This window comes from Eutrigla gurnardus (assembly GCF_963514095.1).
Source record: "Eutrigla gurnardus genome assembly, chromosome: 7".
Taxonomy (NCBI): Eukaryota; Metazoa; Chordata; class Actinopteri; order Perciformes; family Triglidae; genus Eutrigla; species Eutrigla gurnardus.
In genome coordinates, this window is record NC_139921.1 from 17,602,845 (window position 1) to 17,621,273 (window position 18,429).

The 18,429-nt window shown below is 42.5% G+C and overlaps 2 protein-coding genes across 2 annotated transcripts; one reads left to right on the plus strand and one right to left on the minus strand.

The window, feature by feature from the left end:
• Window positions 1–344: 344 nt before the first annotated feature.
• gskip (gsk3b interacting protein) lies at window positions 345–3,584 on the minus strand. The gene is made up of 3 exons (XM_084014402.1): window positions 3,355–3,584; window positions 1,364–1,609; window positions 345–1,275 (listed from the first exon to the last, which is right to left on the minus strand). The coding sequence occupies exons 2-3, from the start codon at window positions 1,604–1,606 to the stop codon at window positions 1,117–1,119; spliced, it is 402 nt and encodes a 133-aa protein (XP_083870528.1). The 5' UTR covers window positions 1,607–1,609; window positions 3,355–3,584; the 3' UTR covers window positions 345–1,116.
• atg2b (autophagy related 2B) lies at window positions 3,575–18,360 on the plus strand. Its single transcript, XM_084014400.1, has 43 exons — window positions 3,575–3,699; window positions 4,344–4,752; window positions 4,849–5,011; window positions 5,108–5,260; window positions 5,348–5,450; window positions 5,625–5,787; window positions 5,871–6,050; window positions 6,171–6,267; window positions 6,368–6,532; window positions 6,622–6,773; window positions 7,025–7,136; window positions 7,560–7,803; window positions 7,899–8,061; window positions 8,203–8,295; window positions 8,404–8,592; window positions 8,765–9,038; window positions 9,130–9,238; window positions 9,317–9,518; window positions 10,008–10,150; window positions 10,289–10,446; window positions 10,568–10,740; window positions 10,850–11,000; window positions 11,132–11,334; window positions 12,204–12,284; window positions 12,435–12,541; window positions 12,752–12,844; window positions 12,941–13,011; window positions 13,096–13,172; window positions 13,271–13,441; window positions 13,540–13,672; window positions 13,760–13,959; window positions 14,047–14,276; window positions 14,360–14,477; window positions 14,561–14,752; window positions 14,830–14,931; window positions 15,027–15,105; window positions 15,225–15,435; window positions 15,527–15,596; window positions 15,684–15,766; window positions 15,944–16,065; window positions 16,468–16,622; window positions 16,720–16,869; window positions 16,954–18,360. The coding sequence occupies exons 2-43, from the start codon at window positions 4,591–4,593 to the stop codon at window positions 17,182–17,184; spliced, it is 6,228 nt and encodes a 2,075-aa protein (XP_083870526.1). The 5' UTR covers window positions 3,575–3,699; window positions 4,344–4,590; the 3' UTR covers window positions 17,185–18,360.
• Window positions 18,361–18,429: the final 69 nt, after the last annotated feature.

An 18,429-nucleotide genomic window follows, 5' to 3' on the forward strand; every position in this document is an offset into this window, starting at 1 on the left:
GACCATTATGGCAATTTTCATCATATTCTATGTACTAATGACACTTGCTGACACATGCAGAAAATTTTAGGCAAACTTTAATCAATATCCAAAAAGCAGCAGTTGATACACTGAGATGAGGAAATGTGCTTGTTTCCTGCTATTCAGCCTGGTTTTGCTTACTGTAAAGACATGGCAGCTTGTTCATGTGGTAAAACTAAAAATGGATGTAATGAGACTATTGGTCTGAGCAAAGGCCAGCAGCAACTAGTACGTGATTTATGTAGTTTTCTTAAACTTGATTTAACACTGAAACATAACCAGGTCACATTACTTTTTTTTTTTTTTTTTAAATGGTCGAGATATTCACTGAATATAATCCTTCAACAAAAAGCTCAGCCCACAGCAAAAATATTTAAACCGCCACAGGGATGGCTTATTTATTTTTTGCAGAGAACACTTGAGTTGCAATGCAGTATGGAAAAGTGAACACAACCTTGAATTGGTATTAAATACAATGCCCCAAAAATACCCTTTCATCTGTCTATACAAAAAGGAAAATATAAGTACTTTTGTGTATTTTTTTTCTAACCAAAAGTCATGTAATTAAGGCAATGAGTTGAAAGAATATACCGTTGGCTCTTTCACTAAAACAGCTGCTGAATAAGAACTAGTTGGGTATATTTGAGCAGATCAGTTTTCCGGTCACAGTTTCAGTGCAAGCGGAGCAGAAGGGGAAACGGGATCGATGGTTCATTGAACCTGCTGCTTTTGTCAGGTGATTTTTTTTTTTTTTTTCTTTTACGAGTACAAAAGGTGCAGGATTCTCAAACGATGTGCACAGTTACAAATTTGTATCGTGTGAACTGGATGATCTTTCCACAGTTAAGTCAACAACACAATGTTGCAACAGACCCCATACAGCCAAATAACTAACATGAAGTCATTCCATGATATGGAAGTCAGAACAAAGCGGAGTTGATAGGGCAGGATACCGCTTATTGTAGTGGTAGCTAGGCAGGTGGACGTCGCATAATAGGCTTTAATATTTGACCAGACTTGGCTCGTATATCCAAATACACCCACATCATCAACCTCTACTCCACTTGTACAACTTCTGCAGAATCTTGGTTCTTTTTACTGTCCGTTCTGCTTCAGCCTCTCCAGCCGTTGAAGTAAAGCATTCCCAAAGGCTTCCCTGTAGCCTGGACTCAGCCCGTCCAGAAGAGAGTAAACAGTCTCATGATACTGGGTGCTCAATTCCTCGTCCACTTCATTGAAGGCATAGCCCACCACCTGTTTGGCAGAGTCATTTATTATAAAACATGAATATTATGAGCAATGAAACAAGGAATCATTGTGCTTCACTTTCAGTGCATCTTACCCTTAGTCCAGCCTCTGTGAGCTCCAGACAATACCGGTTTCCCTCTCTTGTTTCCAAATTTATGTAAGCCACATCTGATGCACTGTTGAGACTTTGTGCTACGTGCATTTCACCAACAGCAAATAGTACATCGTTGACCACTGCTTCTGCCTCCAATCTCATGTCCTTGACGCCACCGAGCACAACACAGTCCTCATCATATGAAGAGACGATGGATTCCTCGGGCTGGCAGTCAACCTCCATCCCCTGTAATAGAACAACAACATTGTTTCTGTACGATATCAAAACTTGTTGACTGGCACAATGATAGACAGTTCTATCAGAGACATGTCCAGAGTGTAGATCAGAAACCCTGCAGTTCACTGGCAGAATAAGCAACTCTCTACTGCCAGGCAACAAGCTACTGTCTGTTAAATATTATCTATAATGAGACGGTAGTAAAGTAATTGAAACAGAACATTTAAAATACATAAACACACCGTGTGCAGTTTTACACAGCATTGCAACAATGGTAGGGTAGTGATTCAGCGGCAGCATGGTTTATCACGTTTCCTCAAGGCCCATTTTCTAAAGAAAAAAGGAGAAGTGCAACAAATATCTGACTGTTTTGCATCCTTTATTACAAGTGCAAAGTGGAATATTTCAAATGAGTAAGATCCTCTATGAGTAGTAGATGTGTGAGGACAGGTTAAACCAATCAAGTAAGGAACTTTACCTTTTTAACTTCTCATCAACTTCCTGAACTAAATGTAGTTGCACCACGAAGATAACATTTCAAATGGGTTAAACAGACAAGTTGGTATTTCCTATCAGTGTGTTAAAACCTTCAGAGAGACTTTCTTCTCCAAAAAGTACAATGTCTTGTGAGTTAAAGTTGATGTTTTCAGTGTGATCCGATGCTGAGTCGGCTCTGTTGCTCAAAGCAATAAAGAGCTGATGACTGAGCACACTGCTGTGGTCAGGTGACATCCTGTAGCTGCTAGGTTTTGTTGAAGTATCCTCAGGCATTTAAATGCTTCACTCACTGAAGATCACTCTGAATATAACAGGCTGCTAAATGCAGACTAAACATTCTTAAACAAGTTGAATCTTGTTTTTCCCCATTTGGGTCATAACTTTGTGCATTGCTGCATGACAGCTGTAACCTGTAACTTTGCATCTGGCTGTGTCATCATTTATTTGGTTGCCTGAGCCCGTCACCACTGATTGTGAAACATGCAGAAACCTTTACTTTATTTGTCAATATCTATCTAATGTGGATTTTACAAGGAAAGACAAAGTTGGACTGTTTTATTTTTTAATGGAAGGAAAAGTATTGTCAGGGTTTGTTCCTTTGCAATGGTATGCCATTTGGCACCTTGATTTTACTGTACACTATTGATAATGTATGTCTGTCTAAAACGATTTTTTTAATTGTTTATACACTATAGATATTGTCTGTCTGTAATTAATTGTTCTTGTATCGTTTGTTTGAAACAGGTCTCTTGAAAATGAGACCCTGTAAAGACACCCTGTATAAATAAAATATATATATATATTAAACCATTAAAGTAAGGACGTATTCAAATGGCCCTTTGAGCGTTATATTATTATATATTCCATTGCCGAAATATTGTTACTGATTTGAAATATGTATATATGACAGCGACACCTTGAGGACTCTTCTAGCTGAGGCAAAATAGATCTGTTACTGTTCATACAGACGTCATAGTCAAATCAACCTGTGACTTTTATGCAAACGTTAATTAGGCAAACGGATTTAGTTAGCTAGACTGTTCTAAAGTAGCTAATTTCATGGCTAGCATTTGCTAGCTATATTTTTGTCAACTCTGAAAAAACTAACGGTAGCAAAACGATTGACCGCTCTATGGGCCATACACGTATTTCAATCACTTTTTATACTTAATACGTGTGCATTGTACATATGGAAATAGCGATGCAACCTGATTACCTTAAAATCCTTTCTAACCGAAGCGCGTTCATTTCCTTACCTCTTCGTCGGCTGTGTTCTTCCGGCTCGTGGAACCTTCCAGCCCACTCGGAGCTCGCGGAGAGGCTTCAGTCAAACGAGCGTCACCTAACGTGCGATAGATTACCCGTTAAGCCTCAAGTGTATGGATACCCAGATACTGGAGTCACATAAACGCACGTCCTGTTTCTAGGTAGCACCGCTCACTATCTAAAATAACGATCTAAAAAGAAATCTTGACCCAGTAACTGCCCCGGTCGACACTGATCCGCCATGTTATGACGTAATTTCCTAATCCCACCCCCGGAGTGTGTAGGCTCGATTGGTGCGGAGTCATGAAAGTGTTTGTAAACAACTCAGACAGAAGGTAATTTCACAGCTGCACTGATATATTCACCTATGTTCGTTTGCTTATGCGTGTAGGTAATTGTGCTGGCGTAGATGTGTACATTGTTTTTGTCAGTGTTCATGTCAGGTGTGAGGGAAGAAGACTTAATACATGTTGGATTTTAGGGTTAGCTATCTATCTAGCAAGCATGTACACCCTTTAGCCTGACGTTAGCCGGCTATGCTAATGTTGTCTCACTCTGGAGACAGGCAAGCAAGCGTTGCTAGCCGGCTAGTTAGCTAAATGACATGCCTTTGTCTAGCTAGCGTAACCCCGGTCTCCTGACTACGATGACAGCCCTTTTTAACTAATCGTAGCTAAGGGGAGCTATTGACTATTACGTCTGTGGCATGCTAACAGTTGTTTCGCAAGTGCGCTTGGCTTGTTTACGCCGGGTCTAGAATGGTAATACATGTGTGATGAGGACAAACCTAACGTTGTGGAGGTTGTTGTTGTTGCACTACATTGTGATGCTTCTCGGGAGCAATTGAAATCGCCTTGACGCATCAACGAAGCTTGTTGTTCTCGGCTATGTTGTAAACACTGTGCGTCAAGTCTCATGCTCTGTCAAGTGTCAAATTACAAAGTGGGGAACCATATGTGTGCCGTTTGTCTTTCTATAGGAACCGCAAACTGGAGTCCGACCAATTCCTGTGCAGATCCCCGAGTGTCAACACATCCCACAAAGTGTCCCTGATCTTGGGATGTGAAGGGTGTTTGAGCTCAGGATTTCTCATTATCTTTAAGCCGACAGGATGACACAACTGTAACACTATTGATTAATTCATAGCTGAGTACCTATAGCATTCCAGTTGCGCAGCCTTAAGATCCCTTTCGTAAACCGGTGTATTGTTTACCTACTGAGTTAAGATGCCTTGGCCATTTTCGGAGTCCATCAAAAAGCGGGCCTGCAGATACCTGCTGCATCGGTACCTCGGCAACTTTCTGCAGGAGAAGCTGAGCTTGGATCAGCTCAGTTTAGACCTCTATCAAGGCACTGGATCACTTGCACAAGTTCCATTGGATAAATGGGTATGTAATGGAAGGAAATACAACAGATTACGTGATTTGATTTGAAACGGAATCAGTATGAACTGAGATGCTTCAGCATTATTTCTCGTTCCTCAGTCACTCAATGAACTCCTAGAGACGGCAGATGCCCCGTTTGAGGTCATCGCAGGGTTCATCCAGACCATTTCTCTAACTGTTCCATGGGCAGCCCTACTGCATGAAAACTGTGCCCTAGAGGTCAAGGGTTTGGAGATGGTGCTCAGACCAAGACCAAGAGTGGGTAAGGAGAAAACATGTTCATTTTGTCGCCTCTTGACAAGTTGACAACTGATGTTACTGAAAAGTCAATGACTGTCACCGCTGGCTGTTCCTCCAGCATCTGGCGCTGAGCCCATGTACTGGTCCAGTTTCATGACGAGCAGCATGCAGCTTGCCAAAGAATGTCTCAGCCAGAAACTCACCGATGACATGGGAGAGAGTTTCCAGCCTTTCGAGGGATTAGAGAAGTTTGCAGAAACAATTGAGACAGGTACATTTTGTCTATACTGTTTTTTTTACATGGTTGAAAAACCTAATATCGTGAAAAGTAACTTTTTTTTAATTTGCTATCTTGCAGTCCTGAGAAGAGTTAAAGTGACATTTTTGGACACTGTTCTCAGAGTTGAACATATTCCAGAAAATTCTAAAACTGGAATCGCCCTTGAGATTCGCATCAAAAAGTAAGTTTGGACAGTCGATGGGAAACCATTAGGAAACCAGTCGTCTTTTGAATATTTAAAAAGTTTAGTTGTGGGTTGTAAAAGCAGCTAAATATATGGCCTGCGATGCATTTGTTTTCATAGTCATACTGCAAGTCCTCATCAAGCTAATTGTGTTCTACATTTGCTTCCCAGGATTGTTTACTGCGATGAAACGGGCGAAGAAAGTTCAAATGTGAACGTGCATCAGCCAACCACATTTGCACATAAAAACTTGCAGATGGAAGAGATCACTGTGTTTTGGGATGAATTCTCAGATGTGTCCCGTGCTGGTTGTAAATCTTCACCCACTCCAACGGTTGGTATATTGAGTCTTTGAAATTTGGTGTGAAAGTGTTTGTATCAGCCTTTTAAAAAATCTCTCTCTCTCTTAATTTGCAGGAAACTGAGCCAAAGCTGTCCCCTAGCTGGAATCCTAAAATCATATGTGAGCCTCATCCCCAGTTTACAGAGCCTGTTTCCTCGACAACAGCCTTTGAACCTGTGCAGGTCGGCAGCCTCTGTGGTAAAATTGAGTTGTCTCTCACTCTGAAAAACAACTTGGCTATGCCTGGAGCAAAGGTAAACTAAGCATTTCTAAATCACAAAAATAATATAAAATAAAATCATCCTGATGGTTACATCAGTATTTTTTAGTGGTAATCGCTATTAACCAGAGTGTTTTACATGTTTCCTTTTCAGCTGAATGTTGTTGGACATATTGATACACTTATTATTCTGCTGTCCCCACGGCAAGTTCATCTTCTTCTGGACTTGTGTGGAGCTTTCTCTGGTGGAGGTGATTGCCCCCCTGTTGATAGATGATAAAGAACATTTGCATCAAACAGGGTAATAATGTCACCAGATGAGTTAAACCATTTCTTATTCTTTGTGTGAAGGTACACATGAATGGGCCAAGGATAGAAAGAGCCGCCCCATACAGCAAGAGGATGAGTATCGGCTCCATATGGAACTGAACCGCTGCCTGAAGAAGGATACTGCTGTGCCGGGAACAGACCCCGACCTCTTTGAGAGCCAGACCACCAGAACTGTGTCGAGTCGAGGTTGGGCTAAAATACTTCCCCCTGATGTTTCAGAAACCAGATGTCATGGTTGCATCTATCTAATGAAATGTGTTATTTTCTTGGTGTAGACGATGTATTCTTCTCCATGGCAGACATGGACATGTCTCACAGCTTGTCATCCCTTCCTCCTCTGGGTGAACCACCCACCGTTGACTTGGATTTGTCACTCAATAGTAACTACTCTGCCTCACCTGGAGAATCTCCCTCTGGAAATGCAACAGTAAGTCTTCACCTCTTTCACAGCAGTCATAGAGACACTAAGTAGATGAGTTTAAATTTCTCAGTGTTCTGGTTACCCTATTAGATAAGGAAAACCTCAACACAATTGCAGTACAATATAAATTAGTATATATACAGTGTATATATATGTATATATACATATATATATATATGCGCCATGTAGGTGCTTTTATTTTGGTAAAATTGTCCCAAATGAACTGCTATTATCCAGCATCGTATCTGTGCTTCTAGGCTCTGTGGGAAGATTACATGGATGTTCCAAGACAAAGAGAGAAGCAGACAAATGAAACTCACGTCCAATCACGGGATTCACAACTCCCTCAAAAATTACTGAGACAGACATGTAAGTATCAGAATGTTTCTGTATATTTTTACATAATTTATGCACATTAAATGTAGAAATGCTAGTCCCGGTGGCCGCGTGTTTAAGAGAAGGAGTTTTGGGTTTTTTCTTCCAAACAAAGATTACACAAGCATATCTTCATGTTTAGATCTGTATCTGTGTTTGTAAGGCAAGGCAATTTTCAACAGGGCAATTCAAAGTGCTTTACATAAAACATTAAAATCACTGGAGAAAAAAAACATTAAAACAAGCCAGTAATAAAATAAAGTTTAAAATTTAAAAATAATAAAAAAAATGTAAATATTAGAATCAGCTGGTGAAGTGTCTTTATTGAAACATACCTCTGCCCTCATTTGCACATGGTTATCATTTCACCACGGTGAAAAATGAAATATCTGTAAACCTGCCATTGTTGTGTTTCAGCCCATCCTTCCAAAACCCACGGTGATGAGTCAAGGCCAGAGCTGATGTTAAGGTTAACACTGAGTAGCATTGCTGTCGTTGTCCTCCACATCGACCCACTGCCACCACCTGATGCGGCTCCCAGTCCCCTCGGCCCCATGGCTGCACACTTCTTCAGCACGGTGGGCCCAGGCCAGCTCGCCCCAGCTGCTTTCCTTCAGTCTCGGACAGTGTTCAACCAGGCATGCCCCTATGACCATCTCAGGTGCACTTTTATTTTACACGTATTCCTTCTGTGCAACGTTATATTTGATTTATTATGTAAATATTTTATGCCTGTCTGATCGGCTTTAATTGCAGATTCGTGGGCCAGGGCCTGAAGATCAACTATGAGCACTGTCAGGGATCCAGCTTGCAGACTTTCAGTACTGACGTCTTCCTTAACCAGATGGAGTTTCTGGAGTGTCTGTTCCCCTCTGAGGCTGTCATTGGTGGCTCCCAAAGAGGCATTCAGTACACTGAGGTTCGAGTTTCAAGCCTGAGCTCAGCACATTTTGCACTGCACTGAAGTTTGGTTGGTTAAACGCTGCATATAAATTCAGTACGCCTGAAAGCTGATATAACATTAAGAGTGTTTCTCACTAGTTTCTCTGTAACACATCAGCTCCTGACATTTGACACCACAGCCAGTGCTGATGCCCCACCCACCCCCTGCCTTCACCTGCTTTACAAACAGGCTGAGCGCCGAGGCCCCCAGGTAACAGCATTCAGCAGTCCAATATGAAACAAAAACTTAACACTCAAAAGCTTTATCTGCGTCATTGTCAGTCTTCTCCTCGGTCAACCCTTTTGATTTGCTGTGCAGGGCGGCCAGGTTCGCCTCAGCACCATTCCCAGGAAAGCTGAGATCCAGGTGGAGCTGGGCCCCGTGCGCTCCGAGTTGGACATCAGCATCGTAGACCGTCTCAACTCCTTGCTACAACCTCAGAAGCTGGCAACCACAGAGTTGATGGCCTCCCACATGTACACATCCTATAATAAACATGTCAGTTTGGTAAGGGAACTGCTAATTATAATTATATTTCACAATGATGATGATTATACAGGTATAGAACAAATGATTGCCACACCTTATTATGTAAACCGCAGCTGCCTTGAACTGAAGAGGTGAAACAGTTGCATATGTACGGGCTCCCTAACATATAATTAATCTTATCATCCAACAGCATAAGGCCTTTACAGAGGTTTTTCTCGATGACAGCCATACTCCCACCAACTGTCATGTATCGCTGACTGTCAACGCCCCATTGCTGGGCCTTGCCATCCGCTTCCCCATCCCTGACCTGCGCTCAGATCAGGAGAGGGGCCCTTGGTTTAAGAAGTCCCTGCAGAAGGAAGTACTTTACCTGGAGCTGGAAGACCTGGAAGTAAAGACAGAGTTCATGGGGGGCAGCTCTCGTGATCAAACCAAAATGGAGCTCACTTTCAGGGAGCTTATTGGTATGTAGGCTTAAGAAAAATAAAGTTTTAAAATATTTTTTATTCAAGGAATTACTCTTTAACTCTTTACTGCTTTTTTTGCTTTGCATAGGGAAGTTTCAAGAGGAGCCGGATCAACTAGCTGCCCGATTCCTCAGAGTGTCCCACACCATGGATGGAGATATGACAACATCCGAAAGTGTCAAATTTGATTGGCCGAGGTTAGTTTATTTTACCAGCCTCAGACCGATCCGTCTGTTCACGTGGACCTCTCGGTGATATTGAATCTCTGTGAGCAGGGTTGTGCTGAAGATGAACCCCACTGCTGTCCACTCAATCCTTGAGCGGGTGACGGCTGAAGATGATGAGGGTGCTGAGGACCATTCCCTGGAAGAGGAAGAGGAGGAGGGCGCTGCCCATTCACTGAAGGATGTGTGTGACTTTGGGAAACCAGAACCATCACCCTTTTCGTCACGAAGGGTCATGTATGAGAATGAAGAAGTATGTCATGGCCAAGGGGCCTCATTCAGCAAAATGTATTTTTATATATATATGTTTGACATTTTTTAGGTGAAAATATAACACCTCATTGTTTATGTTAGTCTGCTCTCTTTGTATAACTTCTGAATTTCAAAGTATTATTTTACATTATATTAGGAAACTACCACAAACCTTCAATTACACCGTAAAATTGCTGCAGCACACACTTTTCCTTAAATTTGAAAAGGTTTCCTTTTTGAAAATATCTACTTTATAGAATTGTTGTTGCAGTTCTGATGATGGCAATCGTCCAGAGCAGGGGGATTTTGTGCAGGTGGATAAATTTGCATTCAGGAACGAGGGGTATCCTCTAGTTGATGTATTATATTGTATGACAGCTGCATCATTATGCAAACAGCAACATGAGCACTTTGCATGCCTAACCTGTTGACAGAGCAGGAGGTGACGAGCCAATGTTTAGAAAAATCCTTTTTTTTTTTTTTACTCCAGATGGTCATCCCTGGTGATGTTGCTGAGATGACAGAGTTCCAGGAAAAAACCATGAATAACTCTCGCTTCATCCTTGAGTTGTGTTTCCCCAATGTGCAATTAGCTCTCCCCAGCAAGGAATTTTATGAGAAACTACACAACAGGTACCACATTTGAAATAAGATGCTTGAAGTTTGCCAGTAATACGATGACGTATTTTTGTGGTAATACTGTGATCAAACCCATAGAAGATGTGATAAGATACCCATTAAGATACTTCACCTTTAAATGTCCTATTTTAGGATAAACAATGACCTGCTGCTGTGGGAACCCACTGCTCCATCTCCAGTGGAGACAGTAGAAAGCATGCCATATGGAGTTGGACTCTCTGTTGCCAGTCAGTTGATCAACACGTACTCCAAGGACAGCTTCAGCCAGTTCCGCTCTACTGGTCCTGAGGGTGAGAGAACAAAATGTATTCTCCAGTAATTGGAATTGTAGTAGAAACATCTATTGTGAGGTCATGTTTAAACAACGGGCAGCTCATCACTTCATAGACATGCTTTGTGTTCTGCTTCCAGAGGACAGTGGATCGGAGGAAGAGACCATGCACTACTACTGTCCTGCATCGGACCTGAACCTCAGGTCTCGCAGGAGGAAAAAGCCTAAAGCCCAGACCAAGACCTCCCAGAGCCTGTTCTCTGTCGTCATCAGTGTCAATCATGGCCTTGTGTCTCTTCAAACTAATTCTAAGGTAAACTCACATCCTTCTTGTTATTACTTACCGCCCTCACAGTTTTATTCAGACATTCCTGACATCGTGTTTCGTGGATACTGGAGCTGAGTTTCTATCTTTCTCCCAGAAGGAGGATAAAACTGTACTGAAAAACAAACATGGCGAGTTTTGGCTGGAGGTGAAAAACGCTGTGTTGTTCAGCGTGACGCAGTATGAAGGCTATAAAGACCAACACTACATCTGCTTCCACACCAGTAATGTTTGCATGTATCATCAAGGTAAACCAACTGCACATAGTCACTACAATTCACTAGAAATATATAGTGTACTACTATACAACCATACTGTTTCTACATCACTAAGTTCTTCTACCTCTCTCACTGATGTCTCCTTCTGTGAATCTGCTCAGGACTTGTGGACGGGGGCACCTCCGTCTCAGATATCAAGTTGCCATGCAGGACACATCCGCACTGGTTAGAGCCAACCATCTACCAATCTGAGACGTCTCCTGAGAGATCCTCAACGCCCTCGGAGAGTATCGGTCTAGAGGCTCGCAGCATGGTGTCTGTCGCCGTCAAAATCTCATCACAGAATGCAGAACGCAATGTCAAGGTAGATTACTCAAATCACTGAGGGGGAAAAGGGCCACGCTGGCTGGCAGAACAGCTTTAGATCTGGGCTGGGACCCCTTAAAATATAACAACATCAGCTTTAGACCCCAGAGATACTGAATTTTGTGTATTTTGTGCATAACTTTTTTACAGAAGTGTTCTATCCTGTTAATCAATTTGCGACCCCTTTAACCCCATGTCAGGACGCTCGCTTCGTGTTTACAAGAGAGACTCTTTTTCTCCTGTAGATGGGGCTGTTGTCAAACTGAATGGGTTCCAACCAAAACTCTGACCTTGTCATGTAAGGGCATGGTAAATACCACAGGCTAAAGGATAAATATGTAGTCAGTATTATACATGTACGACGTGTCGCCACTTTCTCCCACTGTACAGAAGTGAAGCCAAAATAGTTCCTGTATACGGCAGCTGCAAGCTTGCGCTTTTGGGGCGGTGAAGCAGCGGTATCAAGGTCCCACTCATGCAACCGCCCGGACCAATCACAAGCCAGACACAGCCACAGCTGTCCATCATGATGTTACACCTCCTTTTATATAGCAATAATGAACTAATTAACACCAAACCTATCAGAAAAACGCTTTAACATACATGAGCCCGATGAGAACTACCTAAAATGACAGAAACCCGCTTTAGGAAAAATGTATTTGTTGTGAACTTGGACTTTTTAGTTTGGCCCATTTCCCATTCGCTTACATGGAGGGAGCATTTTTTGCTGCGGAACACCATGATTATATGTTGATTATTGAATTCAGTCAGCGTTTCCCTCATTTGACGGAACCGGTGTTTAAAGTATATCGGGCAGCTTGTGTTTTGTTTCTGCCTCACTGCAATGATGTGTGCGTTTTCATGCAGGAATTTCTGGTCGCTGTTGGCGTGAGAGGAGCCACACTCCAGCACAGGATGGTCCCTCCCAGCCTGGGCTGGTACGACCAGGTAGGCCAAGATGAAAAGACCGCTTCCCAAACTACACTACTTATTTTATTCTTTCGCCTTCACATAAATGTTCAGAGAGCATTTGAGGGAAATATAACACAAAACATCCGGTATTTGAATTTTTAATGCCAGTCAATGTATGTGCAACAGATTGTGGACTTCCTGAATGTTTCCGATGAGCCTGTGTTGGGTTACGCCCCTCCTACATCGGTCACCACCCTTCATTTACACCTGTGGAGCTGCTCACTAGACTACAGGTAAATAGACTTCAGACATACCACTAAATAATGAGGCATTGCAGGTATCCTTAAAACACCATTCTGTATATTTATACCTCATATCTACAGTGTCTCTTTCTGCTTCTGTATGTTAAGAATTTATAGTTGAAGGCCGAACTCCAAAAATTTGCTTCTGACTACATTTGTGATGTATAACATAATCCATCCCATTTGTTTTTCTCTTGTCAGACCCCTTTACTTGCCACTCAGATCACTGTTGCTTGTAGAGACTTTCAGCATCTCCAGCAGTGTCTCTTTAGACCACTCTTCCTCAACACTCAGGTGGGAATGGGCTACTGGTTACACAAAAAATGAGAGATGTAATTGCATTTGAGATATAGCAAGTTGTTTTTGCTGAGTATGATATGTTGTGCACAGGATCATTTTGGACGAAGCGGCTCTATTCCTTTCAGACAAGAGTAATGCCGTCTCTGTCAATCTAGCACGAGGTAAGTTGATTTCATTGACAATTTCAATAAACTGCTTAAAATGTTCAATGCAGCTTTGACCAATGTTCTTTTTTTTTGTCACAGATTATGTCCAAGTGGTGGACATGGGAACATTGGAGCTGAGGATCACTGCCGTCAAACCTGGAGTGGATGGAAAGTTGGTAAGAGTTGTCCGTCCTCTAACTTACATTCACGTTTTAAACATTTTCTGTCACGCATAAGGCTGAACAATGTGTCCATTATGTTTCACTGGTGATAGTCGGAGCCCAGATTTGAGCTGCGATGTTCCAGTGATGTAATTCACATCAGAACGTGTTCGGACTCCTGTGCCGCCCTCATGAACCTGATCCAGTATGTTGCCAGCTATGGAGACTTGCTGCCACCTGCAGAACCAGAGGCCAAGCACAGCAGCACAACACAAAGAACCAAGGTGACTCCAACACAAGCCAGTATTACATAGCATATATGACATAGGAGTGAGAAAGATCGATAGTCATACATGCTTATTTTGGGTGTGATTACGGACAGGCGGAGTGTCCCAGCCGGCCCACATCTCAGACCCCGTTCCTCGCTGAGAATGAGCAGCAGATGTTGCAGGATCTGATGAGTGAGGCTATGGAGGAGACTGATGGGCAGCATGCACCAGGGCTGCAGCAAAACGGTGAAGACTTTGTTCCGTAAACAACAGTTTTAGCGCCATGAATTATATAACTTAACTTGATTTAGTACTTTTTCCACACATCTATAGGTGCACATGAGGAGCGGAATCAAGACCAAGACCCGCCTTGCTCCGACCTATTCTTGTTCCCAGATGAGAGTGGGAATTTTATCCAGGATTCAAGTCCCACTTACCCCATGCTTCACTCTCCTCTCATCACGCCCGTCCCTAACCTGGCTCAGGAGACGGATGACTTTTGTATCCTGGAGACACCAGGCTCCAGAGGAGAGGTCAGGATACTCATTCACACAGTTATGGCTATGTTCAAAAGGAGACTGAAAATCTGTGTTGGCTCACTGAAAGCAATGTGTGTTTAGGATCTTGATCAGGAGCCAGTGGTGAAGCAGCTGACCTCCAATCCTGTGGAAATCAAATATGATTACTTCAGTCAGCCTCTAGATGGAAGTGATTCTAGCCGCGGAGCCGTGAACTTTCCCATCCCGGAGGTGCGGTACCTCATCAAGGAGATCTCTGTCATCTGGCACCTCTATGGTGGGAAAGACTTCGGGAGTGCCACTTTCACAGCCTCGCCTGCTAGAAGCCGGGGGTGAGCCACTAACCATCTCACTGAGCACACACTGTGTCAATGTGCTCAAAGTGAAATTTGAATCCCTTTTCTCCACCTTGCAGGTCTACGCCACATAGCTCCCCCTCTCAGACTCCAGTCAGACAGGCCAAGGCTTCAGGACGGGCAGGAGGTGGAAGAGGAAGGAACCATGACGTCCTGATGGAAATACAGCTCAGCAAGGTCTTTGCCCGTAACTATCAGACAGATCAAATAAATACCAATTTCTTCACCATTTACCAGCTTTTCTTTTACCTTCTCCCTAGGTGAGATTTCAACATGAGGTGTATCCACAGGCCCAGGTGGCTTGTGGGCCAGCGATGGATCAGCCCGTCTCCCGGCAGGTGTTTGTTGTGCAGGACTTGGAGATTCGAGACAGACTGGCCACCTCACAGATGAACAAGTTCCTCTACTTGTATTCTAGCAAGGAAATGCCCCGAAAAGCCCATTCTAACATGGTGAGGACGGCAACCCACTCGCATTTACCCAGTCAAGTCATGGCCTTGTGTAACCTATTGTGTGCTTTTGGTTTTAGTTGACAGTAAAGGCACTGCACATGTGTCCCGAGTCAGGCCAGGCTCCCCAGGAGTGCTGTTTGCGTGTTTCCCTGATGCCTCTTCGTCTCAATATTGATCAGGTAAAAGACTAGGATACAGATGATTGTGTGAAAGATATATATCAGCATCCTCAGTCCCATTTAATTGACAGCCTTCTCTTTTTGTTTCTTTGAAGGATGCACTGTTCTTCTTGAAGGACTTCTTCACAAGTCTCGCTACTGAAGTTGAGTTCTTCTCACCACCTGCTCAAGAAGGTAAAATCCGTTATTCACGAATGCCTTAAACTCGAACATCGTTAAACATAACCCTCACTCACTGAGCCTGGGCTTGGACACTTTGAAATACTGACTCCTGACGATATTTTGTTCTGCAGTTGTCTGTGTTTCCACAAAAAAAGTCACTGCCCCAGAGATCTCCTGCAGCTTCTCCAAGCATGCCAGCAGCAGCCAGGACCCGCCTCCCATCATCTCTGTGCCTGCTCAGAGACGTTTCAGCCACAATGGGTTCTCCACATCTGACAGAGAGGAAGTGAACGACAATGAAGCCTCTACTCCTTCCTTCACAGATCAACCAATTTTCTTTAGGTCCGTGTTAAATAACTATACAATCAAACCCCCTTTTGAAGAAATCATTTAATTGCTTGTTCGTGTTTGGTAACATTTCTTTTTCGGACAGGGAGTTTCGGTTTACCTCTGAGGTTCCCATTCGCTTGGATTACCATGGGAAACATGTTGCAATGGAGCAGGTACTAAGAGGTCTAAGAGTCTGTGTATTAATTCAACATTGTTTAATTTGTGCTCCGTGAACACTTTTTATGACTGCTCTGTTTCAGGGAACATTTGCAGGGATCATTATCGGGTTGACACAGCTTAATTGTTCAGAGCTGAAACTGAGGCGTCTGTGCTACAGACAAGGGTATGATTAACTCAGTAATATATCATACAAGACTGCTGCTTATTATTTGATAGCTTGTATTCAGCAAGTAATTGAGCACATTTCTTGTCCACAAATGAATACATGATATAACTATCTACCTTTAGAGCAGAGAACCAATAATCCTTCCTCGGATGCTGATACTTGTCTGCATTTCAGATTATTGGGTGTGGATAAGATGTTTTCCTATGCAATAAACGAGTGGCTGAATGACATCAAGAAGAACCAGCTTCCAGGACTACTGGGTGGTGTGGGACCTATTCATTCTCTGGTACAGCTAGGTGAGTACGACACATGTTCTGAACTCAGTCACAGGTGTTTTGGTGTCATCGGTTGAACTTATATTTGACAATGTGCTTTAATGGTTGATTAAAAAAAGTGATATAATGAGCGAAAGCATCTATTGACATATTAATTAATGTAATGTAAGTTTATTATCATTATTATTTCTCAGTTTTTTCCAATGTAAGCCATAAGTGCACCAGTTCCCCCCCCCCCCCCCCCCCCCCCCAATATTTATGTTGATAAATGGTAGAACCAAGTTGAATCAATGTCTTTCAAGCTATGACAACATATTACTCTGGATTTCTTTAATAAAGTGCTGTAAAAGTAATATACAGTATGTGTGAATTTTCTGATTCAGGTAATGTATTCCCTGTTTTCATGATAAATGTCGTGTTCAGTTCAGGGTTTCAGGGACTTGGTCTGGCTTCCGATTGAGCAGTATAGGAAAGATGGTCGGATAGTCCGTGGGTTTCAGCGCGGCACTGCCTCCTTTGGAACCTCTACTGCTATGGCTGCTCTGGAGCTCACCAACAGGATGGTGCGGACCATCCAGGTAAACTCATTGTAACAGTTACTAAATAGTCGGATTATGTACTACCAATGCCTTCATGAGACGTCTGACAAATCTGTTGTGTCGTGTGTCATTTCAGGCAGCCGCTGAGACGGCCTACGACATGGTGTCTCCAGTGCCTGATGAGAGAGACACAAAGAGAATAAAACGGTTCTCCCATTACGGACTGGCTCATCAACCTGTAGACCTGAGAGAAGGTGTAGCCAAAGCCTATACTGTTGTAAAAGAGGTAAACAAACCAGAAGCTAAAATGACCATTTTTAAGTGCAACCACATGAACAGACTCATGATGATTTTGTGTTTCTGTCCGCAGGGCATCACAGACACGGCATTGACCATCTACGACACAGCCACCCGTGAGCACGAGCAGCGTGGGATGACAGGGGCGGTGGGTGGCGTTCTCCGCCAGCTGCCACCAGCAGTGGTCAAGCCACTCATTATGGCAACTGAAGCAACCTCTAATGTCTTGGGTGGAATGAGGAACCAGATTCACCCTGACGCACGCCAGGAGGAGTCCCAGAAATGGAGGCAGGGCGAGGAGTAATGCTTATTGCCGTATGGTACCTGGTCGGAAGCACAGCTAAAAAAAAAAAATGTGTTGGGAACTTTCTTTGAAGTTGCATTTCTTTTTGAAGAGGAACATCTCTGATGTGCACATACAACCATGGTGTAAATACGATACTGTTCATCTCGTGGCAATTTGAGCTACTGTGATTCAGCTTGTGTCAGCTTACCAGTGCCCTCACAGTGCCTTCATGTCTTCTTGTCAGCATTGTCTGTTCGTTCAATCAGAGGGATGTATGAAGAGTGATGAATTTGCGAGTTGCATACGATCTTTATGCGGTTTTGTCGTCGGATGGACAACGGCATTATAAATATATAATCATAACATTGGAGAAATATGCTGTTGTCTGATGAGGCGCAACATTTGCTTCAATCTCAAGCTGCTCTTTTTACAAGTTGCGTGTGGTTATGATGTCTAATCCTAATTTAGTGTCCATAAACACTAATATTATAGGTGTAATGACCCTTAATTTATATAATGTACTGTATGTGGGCTTTGTTATTTACTGTAAATATCCGTAACGTGTAACATTTCAAGCAAATAGAAGAGAACATGTATAGAAACTGACTGTGTTCAGTTGTGTAAAGTTCTGTTATCAGCACTTTTAACTGACTAAGGGTTACCAGCTCAAAAGAATGACAAATGGGAAGATTACCCAATAGTTATAAAGTTTCACAATTTTATTTTGAGCTGTGATCAATGTTGTCATTTTCACAATAGCTGCTGTTCTGAAAAGCTGCTTTGAAAATTTTAAAAACAGTTTCAAATGTTTTGTTGTCAATCTGTTGCTCATGTTTTCAAATTGTTGACACAAACTTGTATGAGAAGCTGTATTTACTCAAAATCTTGAAACAAAGTCTTAATATCCTGCACAATTGAATTTTTTTTTAAGTTTATGTTCCCGATATTGATCGTTGGCGTGATATATTGTGTTGCAGACATTTGATTTGCCCATTTTCTTGTTTATGTGGACAAGATAATATACGTGTACATACGTGTACAGTTGAATTTGTATTAAAAGCATGAAAGGGAAATTTAAAAAAAGGCAGGGTGTGGTTTGGTATCATTTTTACTTTCACTGAAGTGAATGCAGGCATGGTTATATGTTTTTAAAGTTAGCTAACATGCACAGCCTCAGAGTGCCATAAAAACAAACAAACAACTAAATATAACAAACACGCTGCGATCGCCAAGCTTTTATTTTGAAATGTGAAGCCGTTTGAT

What these genes read in the sequence shown, in the direction of transcription:
- gskip (XM_084014402.1), bottom strand. Translation starts at nt 1,606, where the DNA reads ATGGAGGTTGACTGCCAGCCCGAGGAATCCATCGTCTCTTCATATGAT. An exon ending in TCACAGAGGCTGGACTAAGG is followed by an intron (nt 1,276 to 1,363) that starts GTAAGATGCACT and finishes TCTGCCAAACAG; the next exon opens with GTGGTGGGCTATGCCTTCAA.
- atg2b (XM_084014400.1), top strand. Translation starts at nt 4,591, where the DNA reads ATGCCTTGGCCATTTTCGGAGTCCATCAAAAAGCGGGCCTGCAGATAC. An exon ending in AAGTTCCATTGGATAAATGG is followed by an intron (nt 4,753 to 4,848) that starts GTATGTAATGGA and finishes CTCGTTCCTCAG; the next exon opens with TCACTCAATGAACTCCTAGA. An exon ending in TATGAGAAACTACACAACAG is followed by an intron (nt 10,151 to 10,288) that starts GTACCACATTTG and finishes GTCCTATTTTAG; the next exon opens with GATAAACAATGACCTGCTGC.